General features: G+C 34.8%; 2 protein-coding genes across 2 annotated transcripts in view; both read right to left on the reverse strand.

Moving 5' to 3' along the window:
- LOC107464746 (transcription factor MYB1-like) overlaps positions 1-816 on the reverse strand; it is a 3,212-nt gene extending 2,396 nt beyond the window's left edge. Inside the window, exon 1 of the mRNA XM_016083700.3 lies at positions 584-816. Within this exon, the coding sequence (XP_015939186.1) occupies positions 584-713 (130 nt within the window). The 5' untranslated portion in view covers positions 714-816. The remainder of the gene's footprint in view (positions 1-583) is intronic.
- Positions 817-4,106: 3,290 nt separating this feature from the next.
- LOC107464750 (transcription initiation factor TFIID subunit 12b) lies at positions 4,107-12,235 on the reverse strand. The gene is made up of 9 exons (XM_016083702.3): positions 11,362-12,235; positions 10,378-10,587; positions 8,459-9,034; positions 8,275-8,349; positions 7,987-8,065; positions 6,300-6,364; positions 6,161-6,196; positions 5,820-6,055; positions 4,107-4,354 (listed from the first exon to the last, which is right to left on the reverse strand). Exons 1-8 carry the CDS (start codon positions 12,043-12,045, stop codon positions 5,873-5,875), a joined length of 1,908 nt encoding a protein of 635 aa, XP_015939188.1. The 5' UTR covers positions 12,046-12,235; the 3' UTR covers positions 4,107-4,354; positions 5,820-5,872.
- Positions 12,236-17,475: the final 5,240 nt, after the last annotated feature.

The following is a 17,475-nucleotide window of genomic DNA, read 5'->3' on the forward strand; positions in this document are numbered from 1 at the left end:
TTAGAAAAATATTATGGTTTTAATATTTTTAATATGAAAAATATCTAATTATAAAATTAAAGATAATATAAAAATTTAATTATAAATTTAATAAAATTATAAAAGCCAACAAAATAATTAAATCTATTAATTGCTGTGGTGTACATAAACATAACATAGACACACACAAGCAAAATTGAGTTAAAGTTCTCCCATAGAATCAACTAATTATCTATCTGATGATTGACAAATAAATTAACAAAAATGGAAATGTTTATTACTTACATAGTTATTAAGAATCAAGTTAATCAACCAAACGAATAATCACGTACATCATATAATTCACAAGTACAGTTCCCGTTACTGTTGACAAACCAGTAGGGAACAAATAAACAATAAGGGAAGAAAGGAAAGGAAAAATTAAAATGGGAAAAACTTTCAAAGAGAATATCTAAAGCTTAAAAAAAGAAAAAAAAAGAAAGAGTTGTACAATCAACATTAGCATAAGCTAAAGTATACATAGATCAAAGGAATTTAAGTGGAAAAAATATATAATTAAATATATATTAAAAAAACTGAGTGAAGCAAGTATATAAAAAATTACCGGCATTTTGGGCAACCTTTTGCCATTTTCCTTCACCATGAATGGCAACATATTTGGAGAGGGTTTGATCTTCATCTCTTGACCAAGCACCTTTGTTCATCTCTTTCGAGCAGCAAGGACGTCTGCCCATCTTTAATTTCTTTCTCTTCTTTCTCCTCCTTCTCTCATCATCTTCTATGTTCCTCTATCTTCACATACCTCCATTCCTATATATATCTCTTACCTTATGCACCAAAACAGCTCATCTTACACCTACCCCTTGGTAACTTTTATAGTTAATATCAAAAATATTATTTATTTATTAAAATTGATTGCCATATATTTATGTATAAATATATATAAAATTTAACTCATTTTTAATGTGTATTTTGTATTTTAATATATATTTTATTCTAATGATTGATTTTGTATACACCTAATATGATTAGTTTTTTTTTAACAAGAGATAATATTTAAAAGGATAAATTATATTTTTTGTTCTTAAAATTTGCTAAAAATTTTAAAAACACTCTTAAGTTTTATTTTATTTCAATTTTGTCTAAAAAATTTTCAATTTGCACCAAATATACAACCTCTAACGACTAATTTTTCAAAAAAATTTAAAGACCAATTCAGAAACAATTTTACAAAAATAACTATTAATGCAAGCAAATCGAAGATAGTTGTCATGTATTATTATTAGATTAGTCCTAAACATTTAAAACAAAATAAAACTTAAGAGTATTTTTAAAATTTTTAACAAACTTCAAAGACAAAAAAATGTGTTTTATCCTAATTAAAATGATTTTATTTAATTATTATAACAATAACTAAAAAATATAAAATAAAATAAATAATAATTAAAATGTAAAATAAAATAATTTTAAATTATTTTGGATTGATTTTCTAAAGGATTGATGAGTACATCTCTATATATAACTCATTAAATTTTTGCCCTTAAATAGATTGATGAATACTTCTCTATCCTTTGCCGTATCGAGTCACAGTACTGTTTAAGGCTGACAATCTTACACTAATTCTAGTTACGTATTATCAGTTTTAGGAAGTTATTTAATTTGATTAAAACATTTTGTGTTAAAGTATTGTGTGTGGTACAAAATAGTTTATGAAAGATATTTTGATCTTTATTTTCGGCTTATTTTTGAAAGATAATAGATCTAGTTATTAGGGATGGCAAAATGGGTTGAATCTATCGGGCCAATCCATTTTTAGGGCGAGTCAGGTTAGGATTTGAAGCCCGCTAAATTTAAAAAATCTGCCAAATTGACGGATTTTGGTGGGACGGGCCGGTCCGCCGAGCTAAAGATTTTTATTTTTTTTATTAAATAAAAGAGTTATTACTATTATAAAATTAATTATAGAATTTTTAGACATTTTTTTTTGTTTTTATTCTTCCTTTAGTCATTAATTTTATTTATTTTATTTTACAATTTCGTATATTTGTTCGAATTATGTGACTTGTTTTATAAAATAAAAATAGTTTTATTGGCAAATATTATTTGAAACAATTTTATTGAAGTTAAAAATTAAAAAAAAAAGTAAAAAATTATATTATAATTTGACTATTTTTTATTTGTATTTGATTTTTTAATTATTATTTTTTAGTTAATTTTAATAAATTTTATTTTTCAAAAAAAAAGAGTCAAGTGGAGTAATCCGCCGATCCACCAATCCGCCATAAAAGAGAGTGGGTTAGCATTTTGAGCCCATTTTAATTGACGGAGCGAGTCGGCCCGTCCTATTTATGGGGCAAGGCGGGTTGAGACGGCCGGCCCGTTTTGCCACTCCTACTGGTCACATTAGTCGTTTAGTCATTTTACTTATTAACAACACTAATGAAAAATGACATATAACATTAAATTACATTTTAACACATAAAATGACGTTACTTTTTCGTAAGCTAACCCAACAAATGCCTAAACCTGACCCACCACCCCAAAAACCTCATCCATTAGTCATCTTTTTTGCTGATTCTCTTCCTCAGCACCGAAACTCCATAGTCACCAACTCTTGCCTGAATACTCATGAATATCGTTTTTCTTTGAAACTCCATAGCCACTGCAGCACTATCCTACTGGCCTTCATCACCACAGTGTTCAAGATTCCATCGTGCCTCTTCGGATAACGTGCTGCACTTCGCACCATTTATTCCGATGCTTGTTCTCTGTCTAAGCGGTTTCTTCGGTTCTCCTAGAGATCTGTAACTCTCTCACCAAGCTTCGCCAATTCCTTCTCCTTGTTCTCAAAAACGGCTTCCACCACTAGCACTTGTTCTACAGGCTCGATAGCATCTCCAAAGTCTCATATGCCTTTGACACTGTCGATGACCACAACAAGTTCAATATACTTTACCACACCATGTTCAAAGAATATGCAAAAAATTCTTCTCTGCCTGAAGTTTTGGAATTTTACCATAGGATAAGGTCTAATTGATTAAGCATGAAGCATATAAGATGTTTAATAGAATGTCTCATAGAGAATTTTATCATAGAAGGAGATGATGGAAAGACTAATGAAAAAGATGACGGAAGGATTAATGCGACTATATCTACTATCTTTTGGGGACGAATTTAATAAATTTATTCTTTTGAGGACGAAAATGGAAATCGAAATTTTTTTCTAAGACAATTTTGACTATTAACTCGTAGTACAAAAGATTCTTTGGTGCTCTCTATTTTCTTTTCTTTTTTATAAAGAAAAAAAAAAGGTGACGCTATATGCATGACAAAATATCATTGCCCTTTCAAGAAAAGCTTTATTCTGAACCATATCTATGCAATTATTGTAGCTAAAAATTATGGTAAAATCGTAAAACTAAAAGTTTTATGTAATAATGTCTTCTAATACTTGTGTAATAGGACCAAAAGTTCTAATTTTAATGGTTAATAATATGAGTAATTCAATTTTTTAAATTATCTTATTCTTAAATTCAATAATAATACAAATACAAATATAATTGAGAATTTGAAGTAGAAAAAACAACAAAAGACTTGTGTTATACTATTTGTTTATAATTATATAATTAACAAAAGTTGATATAAACGGTTAAGTACCACTGTGGTACTTTATTAGAACAACGTTGTTCTGGGAGTTGGGACATGTTAGTCAATCAATAAAATAACATCGTTTAGCAATCAAAACCTGCATGCCCATACGAATTAGCATTGAGTAGAAACTTTCAGAAGCGTTAAATATCTAGTCTTTATTTACAGGTCTAAACATTTTGGTGAAAGGAAAAAAAAAAATAGAAAAAAGACTACCTTGAACCACCTTTTTTTAACAAATCAAATATACACATCTTTTTTTCATATGGAAAGTGAAATCCATTACATTCTCCATCTGTCTCTTTCCATCATATGCTTTTAATAATTAAAAAAGGGAATTATGAAACTTAAATTGTACCAAAAAAATGATGTAAATACTAACTTAAGATCCTAAGCCGCTTCTTGGTAGCTTTACACCAGATTTAGAACTTGAGATCTTTACACCAGTTTTGCATATTAATTAATTGATTAATCAGAAATAAATAAAAAGTAAATCCAATCAATAAAGCATGCTTAAATTACAACTGAACTAGGCAGGCAACAATACAAATCCATAATAAAATTGGCTCAAACAGTGGAAAAAAGATAAAAGGGGACGACTATTGAGGAGATGGAAGAGGATGTTGCCAGTTACTGGGGATCCTTTAACACCTAATTCATACCTAAAAACTGAATAATTACAATTCCCTTGTAAGCTAATCTGTTACAGCAAGCAAACTCTTCCAACCTGAATCAACAAAAGAAATTACCAAATCGTGAGAAGAGTTGGGACCAACAGCTCGCATAGTGCAGTTAAAAAACAATTCAAATAAAGCAAACAGGGGATTTCAATTATCTTCAATTTAAACGTGTTGTAATGACCCTTTAATTATTGGGAAGAGAGTCCTTATATTGAATTAGCACTTATGAAACTTGGATCAATAATAGAGACTAGAAAAAGTATTTTATACTGGATATACATTTTGACGTGTTGCACGAGCTAAAAACTCCTCAGCGTCTGAACCTTCTATACTTGAAGCAAAGATTTACATCTACTTACAAATTTACAATATACCTAATACGGAGATAAGTTCTCCTAATTGATATTGACAAATATTTCCATATCCCTAATTGATATTTTTGTATTATAAACATGGGAGATAAAATACTCTCAAATTTGAAGATGGTGGTTGTTGGTGGTGACTGGTGAGGAAGAAAGGAAAGGAATGATATTGGGTTTGATGGTGGTGATGGGGTTTGGATAAGATAGAGATGATGGAGATGATGATGAATCAATAGAGAAGGGGGCAAAGTGGTAAAACGAAAATTTTGACTAATCTTTGAACATAAAAACATTCAAGGAAAGGGTAAAATTGAAACAAAATAGAACGTGAAGAGTAAAATCGAAACGAAATGAAACTCGAATAAAATTGAAACCAATCAAACTTTGAGGGTAAAAAGTATACTTTTCCTGTTTCTTACTATTGTTGATGTTTTGATGTTTATACATATAATTGTATAATAACTTGAAAAGTTAGTATAAAAATCTCATAAGACTACATATATAATTATAATTTAGTATTCAAATTTGTTAAATTGATAAATGTCATAATTAATATAACGATACTTATTAATATAAATATATGGTATAATACTAATTTTATTTATCATGTAAGCATTATGTTACAGATTTTAATCTAAACTTAAACTATAGGATATTTTAGAGAATTGATACATGTACTCCACCTTTTTTTGGTATTAAAAACTTATTTTCTTAACATTAAAAAGGCTTTTAATAGCTTGTATTACTAAAAGAAGGTGTACCACTCTTGCCTCTTGATGTATTCAAGAGTGGTACATATAGCAAATCTCTTTATAAGATTTGTCATTCTCATTTTCTTTTAGTCACTAAAATCAAGAGAAGATGGAGAGTCAGTCGGTCTAGCCTGAGGATGGCAACTTGACAAGATAGGAAGAAAAGAAACCTTGGCCAGACAATGGCGCCAAGGTTAGACAAGGAGAACCCTAGCTCTTGATAACAATATCTGAATACATCAGATGTCTACACACTAAAATATCTAAAAAGGAAAATCTATCCTAACTAATGTTTGGATTATGAATATTTAACATGAAATCCTCTAAACAACACTCATCATGATGCCGACAAACTACTTTGAAATTGATAAAAATATGTAATAAAGAATGCGTCTTACCAATATAGAGGCCGTTAAAACAAAAAGCTTGAAGCCAAGAACTACGATCATCACTATTGAAACCTTGTTATTTGCTGTAGCATTTGAGAGCTAGTTGAATGAGAAAGCAATTGCTCTGAACCCAGGGGCCTTATTAGGTGGTGGCCACCAACAGGGTTAGGAATGCCCTGTCTACTTATGTCTTTAGAATTGTTCATACTTGGTTCGGCATGTGATGATTCCATCAATGAACGAATCTGATTGTTGGAGGATTAACATGCATGAAAGACATCAATTATGTTAGTGTCCAATGGTAAAGAAGTATAGAGATCAATCATTATACATAAATACTTCAACTTTACCATATCCAAGCGCCTCTTGTGTAGGTCATTTTGTAGCTGCAGGTTCAAAGCATTGCAAATCAGAACCCAATTATAATAAGACATTGATTTTCTAGTTCTGGAGAGAGGAGGTACAGAAGGAGGAAAAACTATTGCTTACAGGTTTGCCTTGATTCTTTTTATCTTCACTTGAATATCCTGGTATCTTCAAATCCCAATTTTTCTCTGAACAGGGAATAAAAAACAAAGTCAATCAACAGCTCTGATATCTAACTCTTTTCATAAAAATAAATATGATAATAATTCAAGTCCTAGCATTATTAGAGGACTTTTCCTCTCAAACATGATGAGAGATTGGAAAGAAATGCTACATAGATAGCTCTTCTATTGTCTGTTTTCTGCTATTGTACAGAGGATCTCTTATCCTGCTTTTCCTCGAATTATTCTTCTATCCGTATTAATGATATTTTTTTTTATCAAAACTTTTACTTCACTTGAGGGCAATCCATGATCTCTTATTCATAATACAAGCTTCAGATATATGCGTTACATAAAGCTGGGTCATGGAAGACAATGTTCAAAAATGAAATCCTCAAGTGGGACTCAATGATAGCAAAAATTTTCTACAACTTATCTAGTTTGGACAAAATGCTTTACATTTTTTTGATACTTTGATTCATAATAATTGATGCCAATTAGTGAGATAAAGCTTAATAGTCATAGTAACATTGTCTAGTAACCTCTCAAATAATAATAATAATAATAATAATAATGTTTAATTACTCTATTAGTTCCTATAGTTTCACCAAATTTGCAATTAGGTCCTATATTTTTTTCCTTTCAATTGGATTCTTACACTGCATTTAATTTATTAATTAGGTCATTCCTAGTATAAAAAATGTTAGAATTAACTAATATTTTTTCCGCAAATTGAAGGTATCCACAATTAAGAACCTAATTAGATCTTTAACCGCATGTTTTTTGGGAGAAATATTTTGTTAATTTTAATTTTTTGACATGAAAATGACTTGATTACAAAATTAAAAAAAGCGTAGGAACCCAATTGAAAAAGAAAAAAAATATAGGACTTTAATTGTAAATTTGGTATAACTATAACGACTAACAGAATAATTAAACCTAACAATAATAATAATAATAATAATAATAATAATAATTTACTACTTATGATTGTTCACTGCACAAATGCAGACCCCGCAGAGTATGAAAGTAAATTCCTATTGGGAAAAGAAATCTATAAAATCAATAGAAAGGTACTACAGCATTAGTTTCAGGTTAATAATTCATCACTCGGCTAACTGAGAAAGTTATGGATAAAAGAAGAAACATGAGATATGAAAGTGTAATTGCAATCTGTAGGCAAGTAGGTAAGAAGAAGCATTGGTCAATGAAAGGACTCATGGAAAAGAAGGAAGAAAAGGATTCAAGTCAAGCATATATGAAGGGTAATTGCTGAGATGAGAATCAAGAGCAGTTGAAGGGTTACTCTTGCAACTAAAAAAATTTGCATGCACACAGGCTATTTCTGTGTAAGAGTGAGGAAAAGCGACAATGGATGATGAAGCAGTGAAGGGCGTCTTTTAAGTGCCCAGGCTATTCTTTTCTATTTTGTTACTTGTGTACATGTTTCTAGAGCTGGATTCTCCCTTAGGCCTAAATACCAGGTTCCTATCATAACCACAGAAGCAAAAGGCATGTTACTGTAAATTTTGTGAAATAAAAAGTGTTCAGTCAAAATTCAATTAATTCATGTTTGAATAACGGAATAGTTATTTCTTGATTTTTGCAAGGTGGATCAAAATTAAACTATAGTTACAGTCACAAAATACCTAGGTGTAGCAATAAATCCTTGGACTCCAAAGTGGATGACTTTCTGTGTTTTGCCAACATGCAACCATGTGTTGTCGCCTGTATATAAGAAAAGTTAAGTTTACAATTCAGTTTACAATTCTTCAGAACATTGATAAGCACAATCAATCTAGAACAAGTCAAGTAGTATAATCTCAATGAGTCATGCATACACTGTAGTAGCAAAAAGAGGTATTCTTAGTTACCAAAAAAAGTAAGCCCTTCACTACAAATAATTTCAAAGAAATCAGACATGTTACAATCCTTACTGCATCAATGAAGTCATCAGCAAGCTCTAAAAAAAGGTCTATAACTTCAGGGTCCAGCTTACACTGTGGATCAACCTGTATGATGACAGCAGATCATGGATAAAAATATTGTCAACAAACAAAGATATAGGAAAAAGCAAATAATAATAATAATGATGATGATGATGATGATAACAACAACAACCTGTGCAACTAACTCCTGTATCTTTCTTTTTCCAAGGAGTTGGTTTGTCGCTTCAGTTCCTTGGCTTGAGCTTCCCCCTGGGGTAGTTGCGCCAGATGCAGTAGCATCTGGCTGTGATCCTGTAAGACTAAGTGACTTTTGGCCCATGGGTCCTGACATCCTTGGAGACTGCTGCTGCTGATGATGATGAACAGATGCTTGAAGTTGAGACGGTTGTTGCTGCTGCTGCTGTAGAAGTTGTTGCTGCTGCTGCTGCTGGGGTGGCTGCTGCTGCTGTTGCAGTTGCTGTTGCTGCAGCTGAGGCTGCCCCATTGGTTTTTGTTGCTGCATTAACTGGGACAATTGATGTGGATTCAAGGTAATACTTTGTTGCAGTTGAGCCGCAGGTGAAGCCAGTTGTTGCTGCCTCTGCTGTTGAAGACGCAATGGTGAGCCAGGACCTGACATTGCAGGCATTTGCTTAAACCACTGTTGCTGTGTTAAAGAATTAATCATTGCAGGCTGTCCATTCTGAGACAAGCCAGATAACGGGGAATTCATAAAGGCCAAGGATGACGACGACCGTAAGCCTTGAACCTGCAAGTCAAGGGGATTATTAATGTTACATACTTATTATACACTTGCATACACGAGAGTGACCCTTTACGTCCAGAAAATGAACCTGTTTGCAGTTTAAGCACATCCAATTAATCATTTTTTTTCTGTAAATTTTGCATCACAACAAAAAATTAACATGAAATTCTTTTTTCTATCAATATTCAACTGTAAAAATGCACATTTACATTTTGGACTAGAAACACAAGCCATAATAGTTAGTACATTTACTGTATTATGTGAACAGATTTCATCAACCACCAATATATTTGGAAATAATTTTACTTTGGGGCAATTAATATTTATTAGGAAAATCCAAGAAGAGAAAACAAAAAAGATCCTTCCGGAAGGCTTGACTTAGGAAAGAAACTTCAAGTGTCAATGATCTTGCATGACAGTTTCAGTTCTCTTCTTTTACATTATTTCCTTTCATCTAGGGGTTTGGCTACAGATCTAAAAATGCAGAATTTAGCCAATAAATGAACCCAACCTCTATAAGTGGACTAAAGTTGAAGAATAAGGCATTGAAGAGATTCAATAAATAAAATACAATAGCTAGAGGTTCCTTAGTGAACATAACAATAGCTGAATGTTCAGGGATGAAACCATCAACCTGAAACCAATTTACTGGTAATTACTGAAACAGTGAGGAGTGGTGGCAAATAAAGATAAGAGTTCGGGTTGCAAGAGAGAGTGACGAGATACAGTCAATGCGTGCTGCCATTCCCATAACTTAAATGCACACATCACAACAAAAAAGATAATGGTAACACCAGAATAATAGTATGTCAATTCAATTTTCACAATTCATTTGTTAAACTCCACTGTCTCCACATCACCCAAAATCTTCTACATTGTTGTGTGTTCTTATGATAATGAAAGTGAATCACAGGTAACACTCCCATGAGAAAGATAATACGAGATTTTAACATAATATTACAGTGTGTTTAAACTCTGTCCATTATCGGATAGCATGACACAATGAACAAGAAAGATAAAAATGGGACAACCACTCTACTCATAAATTGAATTATACTTTTTGAGGTCCACAAATCCAACCGATAATGCATAAGAAAGAAGAGTGCAAAACTGAAGCAAGTTATTTAAATCATGAAATATAAAAAATGCTACACAAATTTAAATAATTTGAAAAAATAACTTGAAAAGATCATTATTAAAGCTTGAAATGTCAAAAATGCTAAACAAATTTGACCAGAAGGACATTTAAAATATAATCAAAATAAGGGTGCAATAAAATATCTTATAAAGCTAAAATTGGAATATTTGAAGCCAAAATGTATATAAACGATAGGGATAGATTATACCTGCTGAGAGCTAAGTGAATTCTGCCTCATCTGACTTTGACTTATTCGCAATTGCTGAGCATATGCCATGGCTCCATTAGCAGCTCTTAGTTGCGAGCTGAGATTTGGCGTCCCCATCATCCCCATTGCTTGCATTCCTTGATGTGGCTGTCCAGCAGAATTAGCTGATGAGAATTGCGATCCCTGGACTAGCCCACCCTTCTGCCTTGGCTGCAGCAAATTCAAAATTACTTACTAAAGAAAACATTCTGAATAAACAACAGCATCTACGAGTAATGTCATTCAACAATTTAAAAAACTCCAGTCAAAAGCAAACGTATAGAAGTAAAAAGAGTGCCTCTCCTGAAATCATCTATCTTCTCCAAGCCAAGACTATGACAATAATCATGAAATGTTACATTTTCTGCTAGAATGGAACAATCATGAATTACAACCAATAATGCAAGTGATCATTGTCACCCAAGAACTCCTCTGTCTAGCATCCATCAGCAAAGCATAATTTTACTAAATCATGTTCCACTAGGAAGGGTCATGTACATGGTTCAAACAAGATCATAATATCCTCTCATAAATCATGTCTATGCTTAGACAACTAAATTCTATGTATCTTTCTATAGCTTCCCATATGGTTTAGGTCTGCCTACACCATTAACTGTTGAACAACTTTTATCGAGTCCACTCTCCTTAACGAGGTTTCTAGCCTTTTATAGGCTTTCTTAACATTTGTCCAAACCATTCTAGGTTGAGAGTGTGCTACCACCACTTCCTCCCTAATGATTTTATTCCTAATACAATCTTACCTCGCAACATCTTCATCACGACAACACTCAACTTATTTTTTCCTTGACATTTCACCACCCGAAATACGGAATCTTACATATTACCAATCCAATCCTATAACTAAGCAATAAAAGAAAACAATTCATAGGAAAGCCAAACAATAAAAAAAAGAAAACAATGACCATAAAAGCAACTCATGATTACCGAGGACAACAAGTTAAACTGCGCTGCTCCAGCACTAGACAACATAGGGAAGTGCCCACTCTGCCCCATCAGAGCCGAGCGCGAAAGACTCGACCCTCCCAACTGCTGTTGTTGCTGCTGCTGCTGCTGATTCTGCAGCTGAGCTGCCGCCGAAGCAGAACCGCCGAAATTCATTTGGCCGCCGTACAACCCAGCCTGCTGCCGCATAACGCCAAGCTGCTGCTGCTGCTGCTGAGACTGCATTTGATTGACCCGCGTCATCGAAGGGGACCGCTGGAGGGTCTGCTGGAGTTGGAATTGGGACATAGGGTTCATGGTCATCCCCTGAGACTGCTGCATCACAAGCGACTGTTGCTGCTGCTGTTGTTGCTGCTGTTGCGTTTGTTGCTGTTGCTGTGATTGTTGCTGAAGCTGTTGCTGCTGCTGCTGTTGTGGTTGCTGTTGCTGCGATTGCTGAGGGTCTTGGGGGAGAGGGGGGAGAGAAGGGGAAGAGATATTGTGAATTGAAGGGGATTGTTGTTGAGAGAAGTTTGAGATCGAAGGCGATTGCGCTGACATTGAAGGGTTGGGATTTGAATTAGGGATTGGGTTTGGGTTTGGGTTTGGATTTTGGGAAGGCTGGGATTGAGGGTCCATGGTAGAGGGTTTTGGTGAGGACGTTGAGGCGTTTGGAGTTTCAGCCATTTGTAGAAGAATTGCTTAGTGGAATTGGAGAGCAGAGAGTGAGTCTATGAATTCCACGGCGATGCGGACATGGCCAAATTGGGCGGAGAGGTTGAGTGAATCGCAAGAGGAAGAAGAAGAAGGACGGAGTTAATTGTTGAATCACGATCGTACACGTCAGGGAGAAAAAGATTTTACGCCTTCTCTGCCAACCGCGATGCTTTCGTCGGGTGGGATCATCTTATATAAGTTTTCTTTCCCTTTTTTTTTTCCTCTCAAAAGGTCCTGATTAAAGGGTAAAATATACCTTTTTTTTACTTTTAAATTTTTTTTAAACGTTTTTTATTTATGTTAAAGATATTTTTTATGATTAATTTTTTAAAAAATAAAANATTTCAAAAATAAAATTAAAATAAAATAAAATTTATGAATATTTTTAAAATCTTTAATAAATTTCAAAGACAAACATATTTTATAGACAAATGACTAAAATAAAATATTTGGACATTAAACCGTTACACCCTCCAGTGATTTATCATTTGTGTTGATATGCAAAATGGCTAGAAACGCAGGCCTCACAGTTTTTGTGTATATGTGAAATGTGCATAAATCCGACTCTTTTCGCTTCTACATCTCCATCTTTTTGTTCTGCATTACCATGCATCACTATACTCCTGGCATTAGTCCAATGCACTGCTTGTTCCTAATTTTCAGGTTATTCCATTTTTTCTTTCTTTTTAAATTTTTTCAGCGATTATTTTGATTATTCTGTTTCAATTTTATCAAAAGATTAATTTTCTTTGGAGTTTGGGATGCTTTGTTTATTTATTTATTTTTAGGTTATGTCTTCTCCAATTACTGGTCATTTCATTGACGCCACTTAATCAAGAGAATCTTAATGATGCTCCTGATTTTTTCTCTTAAGTTTATGAACAATGCCACCCTTACCAATCCTAATCATTTGCCTCTTTGCTATGCCTCTCGAACAAGGTAGCGAGTATCCTATGAGTTATTATAAGGGTTAATACTCAAATTCGTCCCTCAAAGATCACGCGATCTTCATTTTCGTCCCCGAATGATTTTTTAATCAAATTAGTCCCTGAAAGAATTATTTTAAATCACGTTCGTCCTTCCGTTAACCAAGTGACGTCGCCGTTAGAAATCTGCTGACGTGGAATGTGAGCTGGCAGCCCACCCTAATCAAACGACGTCGTTTGGCAACTTGAGAGTGTTGTAGTGAAACGCGTGCGTTTTGAGGGTAGAGTGTAACGTTTTATACTTAGTCTTTGATGTCTAACCTCACTTGTTCTTCTTCGTTCTCACCGTGACTCTCTGTTTCTCTGACCCGTAAGCAACCACCACGAAGACGAAGAAGACCGCCCCATTGTCCGCAACTGTTAGAGTAGTCGTGGAGCATTGTTCGTGCGTCTGCTCTGGAGCTTGGTGGGAAACTTGAAGGCAAGTACACAGCATTGTTTCTGCGTTCGAAGTGAGAGGTAAAGTTTTTTGTATCTTGTAAAAAAAATTGGTAACACTATGTAAACCCCTAGTTTCCGCATTATATGATTGAGTCATCGTTAAGAATCTGTTAGTGCATAGGGTCTAGAGTTTCATCCCAAGATTTGGTTTATGATCTGCTAAATGCATAAATGAGGAAGGACTTTTTGTGTTAATGGAGTAATGGTTACTGGTTTAGTTGCTGTGTTGGTGGTGATTTAGTGTTTTTCATGTTCTATTTTACTTTTTTTATAAGGTTTAGAGGCCTTGCAAATCTTAGATGGAGGGTCCTCCAATGACATTCATATTTCATCAAGGTGAAAATTTTAAAAATGATGAGAAACGAAGTAGAATCTATGAACCAGATAATACAGAAGTGTTGATGGGGATTGATGGGGATACGCTTGACGTGTTTTTTGTTAAAGGATACTATAAGGAACTGGGATATGCTAGGGGAGACATATGTTGGTGGAAGGTTCCTTGGCTGTCGCTTGAGAGTGGGCTGAGGAAGTTGGAGACTGATAAAGACCTGCTCAAAATGTGTAAGACTTGTAGAAGGAATCACATTATATTCTTTGAACATGGAGTTTCAGAGCCACACGTGGTGGAATGCATGAGTGAGGAAGATGATGTAATTTTGCCAACCAATGCATCTTTGTTGAAGCTGCCCAGCACACAGCCTGCAATGCAAGCAACGAAAATTGCATCCCAACCCAAAACTTATGGGAAAAAACAGGTCGTCCTGCACCAGTTCTCCCTCCAATTAAGCCTAAATTAGGTAGACCCACAAAGAACAGAAGAAAAGACAAAGATGAAAGATGATCTGGTTCCAAGACAAGAATGAAGAGAAAATATAACCCCATCCGATGCATGTTCTGTAGTGAGGTTGGACACAATAAGAGAACATGCAAACTGAAGAAACAAGCTGATGCTGAAGAAGAACCATGTTTAATGCAACTGCAACTGGCATTAACAGAACCTAACAAAGATGCACCAAATGAGATCCCAACTGATGCTACTCATGCTACTCCAGATAATCCTGTCCCATTGTCTGTTTTTCCACCACCACAGCGATCGAATGCAGCTAGACATATAGTCCTGCCCCAACCAGAAGGAATCCCAGCAACCCAAGTAACAGCACCATCACCACCCACTGAATCAACAGTGGTTTGATTAACTACTTTAGTTTCAATTTCATGTTACTCCATATGTGTTTCTCTATTCATGTGTTTACTTCACATGTCATGTAGGTTAAGGTGAGGGGAAGACCACCAAAGCTTCAAGTTTCTTAGGGAAAAGGAAAAACTGTTTCTCCCCAACCTGCTCCAACAACTGCAGCAACTCCAATTTCTGCTGGAACAATCAAAGGATTTAGTGTTGCAACGACCAAGAAGCTTGCAAGTCTCATGACCTTTGTGTCGACTCCAGGGTTCAAACAGCCAAGGAAAAAAGGCGACGCCATCTAAAGACCTTCATCAGAACATATGCAATTTTTTTTTTGTTTTAGGCTATAGATTAGGAAAGATATGTTTGTGTTAAACACTATCTAGTCTCACTGTTTTGTAAGGCCTTTATTTTGGGTGCATGTTTTGCCTTGGTATGAAGTGTTTATGATGAATCACTTTTAGGAACTCTACTACCTTTTGTGTTGACAAACGCAATGTTGAAAACTTCATATTTGTTGGAAAAGCTCAACACAGGTTTAAAACAAGAACATGTCTAACAGCGGAAGCACCAGAAATAATTTTCCCACAACCTGTGCAATAAATAGGAAATACCAAAGATACTCCAAGCAGCAAATATAATGGCAGAAATTAAATAATCAGACACCAGAATTTTAACGTGGGAAAACCCCCAAAAAAAGGGACAAAAAATCCACGGGACCTAGTCCAGAAAAATCTTTCATTATCAGAATAATGGGTACACAATCAGTCTTCCTAGTAACACTAGGACATCTCAACAATCAACAAAATACATCATCAAAACTGATGGAATCAACATAAACTCTCCACAAAGTGGGTATCTCAAATCAGGCAAAAGAGAAGGCAATACAACTAGCAAGTTATATCCTAATGTTCATCTCTATACCAAGAATAACATACTAAAATTTCATAAGAAATGGAGCAAGTTTACCAATTTAATAGGATCAAAGTTGGCTTGCCCTTTTTCCCTAAAACCTTCTTCTCTTTGACGCCGCACTGTTCCCTTTTTTTTTCTTTTGTTTGTAAATGAGAGAGCCAAGCCTCTCGTTCTCTCTCCCTCCGTGGCTTATATGCCACTTTCTTTATTTATTTATTTTCCTTTTTTTCTTTTCTTTTAAAACTTGTGGGCCCCACTTGGTTGGGGACCCACCAACAAATCTCCCTCTCACCAACTCAAGTGGGGATAGGCTGCTCCACCAAGTCCGTCTTTTCTTTGCAGGAATTAAACTTCACTGCAGGTAAACTCTTAGTCATCATATCTGAACCATTATCATCAGTATGGATCTTCTCAAGTGCATATGACTTCATCTCAAACGCTTGACGTATCCAATGATACCTCACCTCTATGTGCTTCGATCTGTAATGAAATGTCGAATTCTTGCTAAGATGGATAGCACTCTGACTGTCCCAAAATAATACAAACTTCTCTTGATTGATGCCTAACTCTTGTAGAAATTTCTTCATCCACAAGAGTTCCTTAGAAACTTCAACAACAGCAATGTATTCTGCCTCTGTAGTAGACAAAGCAACACATTTCTGAAGTCGAGATTGCCACGACACAGCTCCCTTGCAAAAGTCATCATATAACCAGAAGTAGACTTTCTTGAATCAAGATCCCCATCCATATCAGCATCTGTGTAACCATCTAACATAGGTTGGCCACTCCCAAAGCATAAACAAACTCTGGAAGTACCATTAAGGTATCTGAGAATCCACTTCACTGCTTGCCAGTGTTCCCTGCCAGGATTAGAGAGAAACCGGCTAACAACTCCAACGGCATGAGCAATATCCGGCCTGGTGCAAACCATAGCATACATCAAACTGCCAACTGCAGATGCATATGGAATCTTTCTCATTTCTGCTTTCTCTTTCTCACTTGTAGGATATTACTGCGAACTCAACTTGAAATGACCAGCAAGTGGAGTACTAACAGGTTTGGAATTACTCATGCTAAACCTCTCTAAAACCTTCTCAATGTACTTTTGCTGCGACAACCACAGTTTCCCATTATTCCTGTCGCGAGTGATACTCATGCCAAGGATTTTCTTTGCAGGACCTAAATCCTTCATAGCAAAGGATCTGTTCAAGTCTTTCTTAAGACTTTCAATCTTATTAATGTCATGACCAAAAATCAACATGAAATCAACATAAAGCAAGAGAATTATAAAATCACTATCAGAGAATTTCTTAACATACACACAATGATCAGAAGAAGTCTTACTATACCTATGACCTTCCATGAAGGAATCAAACTTCGTGTACTACTGCCTTGGCGCTTGCTTCAACCCATATAAGCTCTTCTTCAACTTGCATACAAGGTGCTCCTTTCCTTTAACCTCGAAACCCTTTGGTTGCTCCATATAAATTTCTTTATTTATGTCACCGTGAAGGAATGTAGTCTTCACATCAAGATGCTCAACCTCTAAATTCAAGCTAGCTGCCAATCCAAGCACAACTCGAATAGAGGATATCTTCACAACTGGAGAGAAAATCTCCTCAAAATCAATACCTTTCTTTTGCTCAAAGCCTTTCACAACCAATCGAGTTTTGTACCTTGGCCATGAGACATTTTCATCTGCTTTCAACTTGAACACCCATTTATTCTTGAATGCTCTCTTATCCTTTGGCAACTTCACCAATTCAAAAGTATGATTCTCATGGAAGGATTTCATTTCTTCTTGCATGGCCTTCAACTAATCTTCCTTATGCTCATCAGACATAGCTTCTTGGTAGCTCTCTGGCTCCCCAATCT

The sequence above is a fragment of the Arachis duranensis genome, chromosome 9 (genome assembly GCF_000817695.3).
Source record: "Arachis duranensis cultivar V14167 chromosome 9, aradu.V14167.gnm2.J7QH, whole genome shotgun sequence".
Classification (NCBI taxonomy): Eukaryota; Viridiplantae; Streptophyta; class Magnoliopsida; order Fabales; family Fabaceae; genus Arachis; species Arachis duranensis.

Bases quoted from the DNA above. Each gene is read 5' to 3' on its own strand.
- LOC107464750 (XM_016083702.3), bottom strand. From the start codon at position 12,045: ATGGCTGAAACTCCAAACGCCTCAACGTCCTCACCAAAACCCTCTACC. The intron at 8,350-8,458 runs GTTGTTGTTGTT...GTCATCATACAG, and splicing joins TACAGGAGTTAGTTGCACAG to GTTGATCCACAGTGTAAGCT. The intron at 6,056-6,160 runs GTAAAGTTGAAG...TCCAACAATCAG, and splicing joins ACAAGAGGCGCTTGGATATG to ATTCGTTCATTGATGGAATC.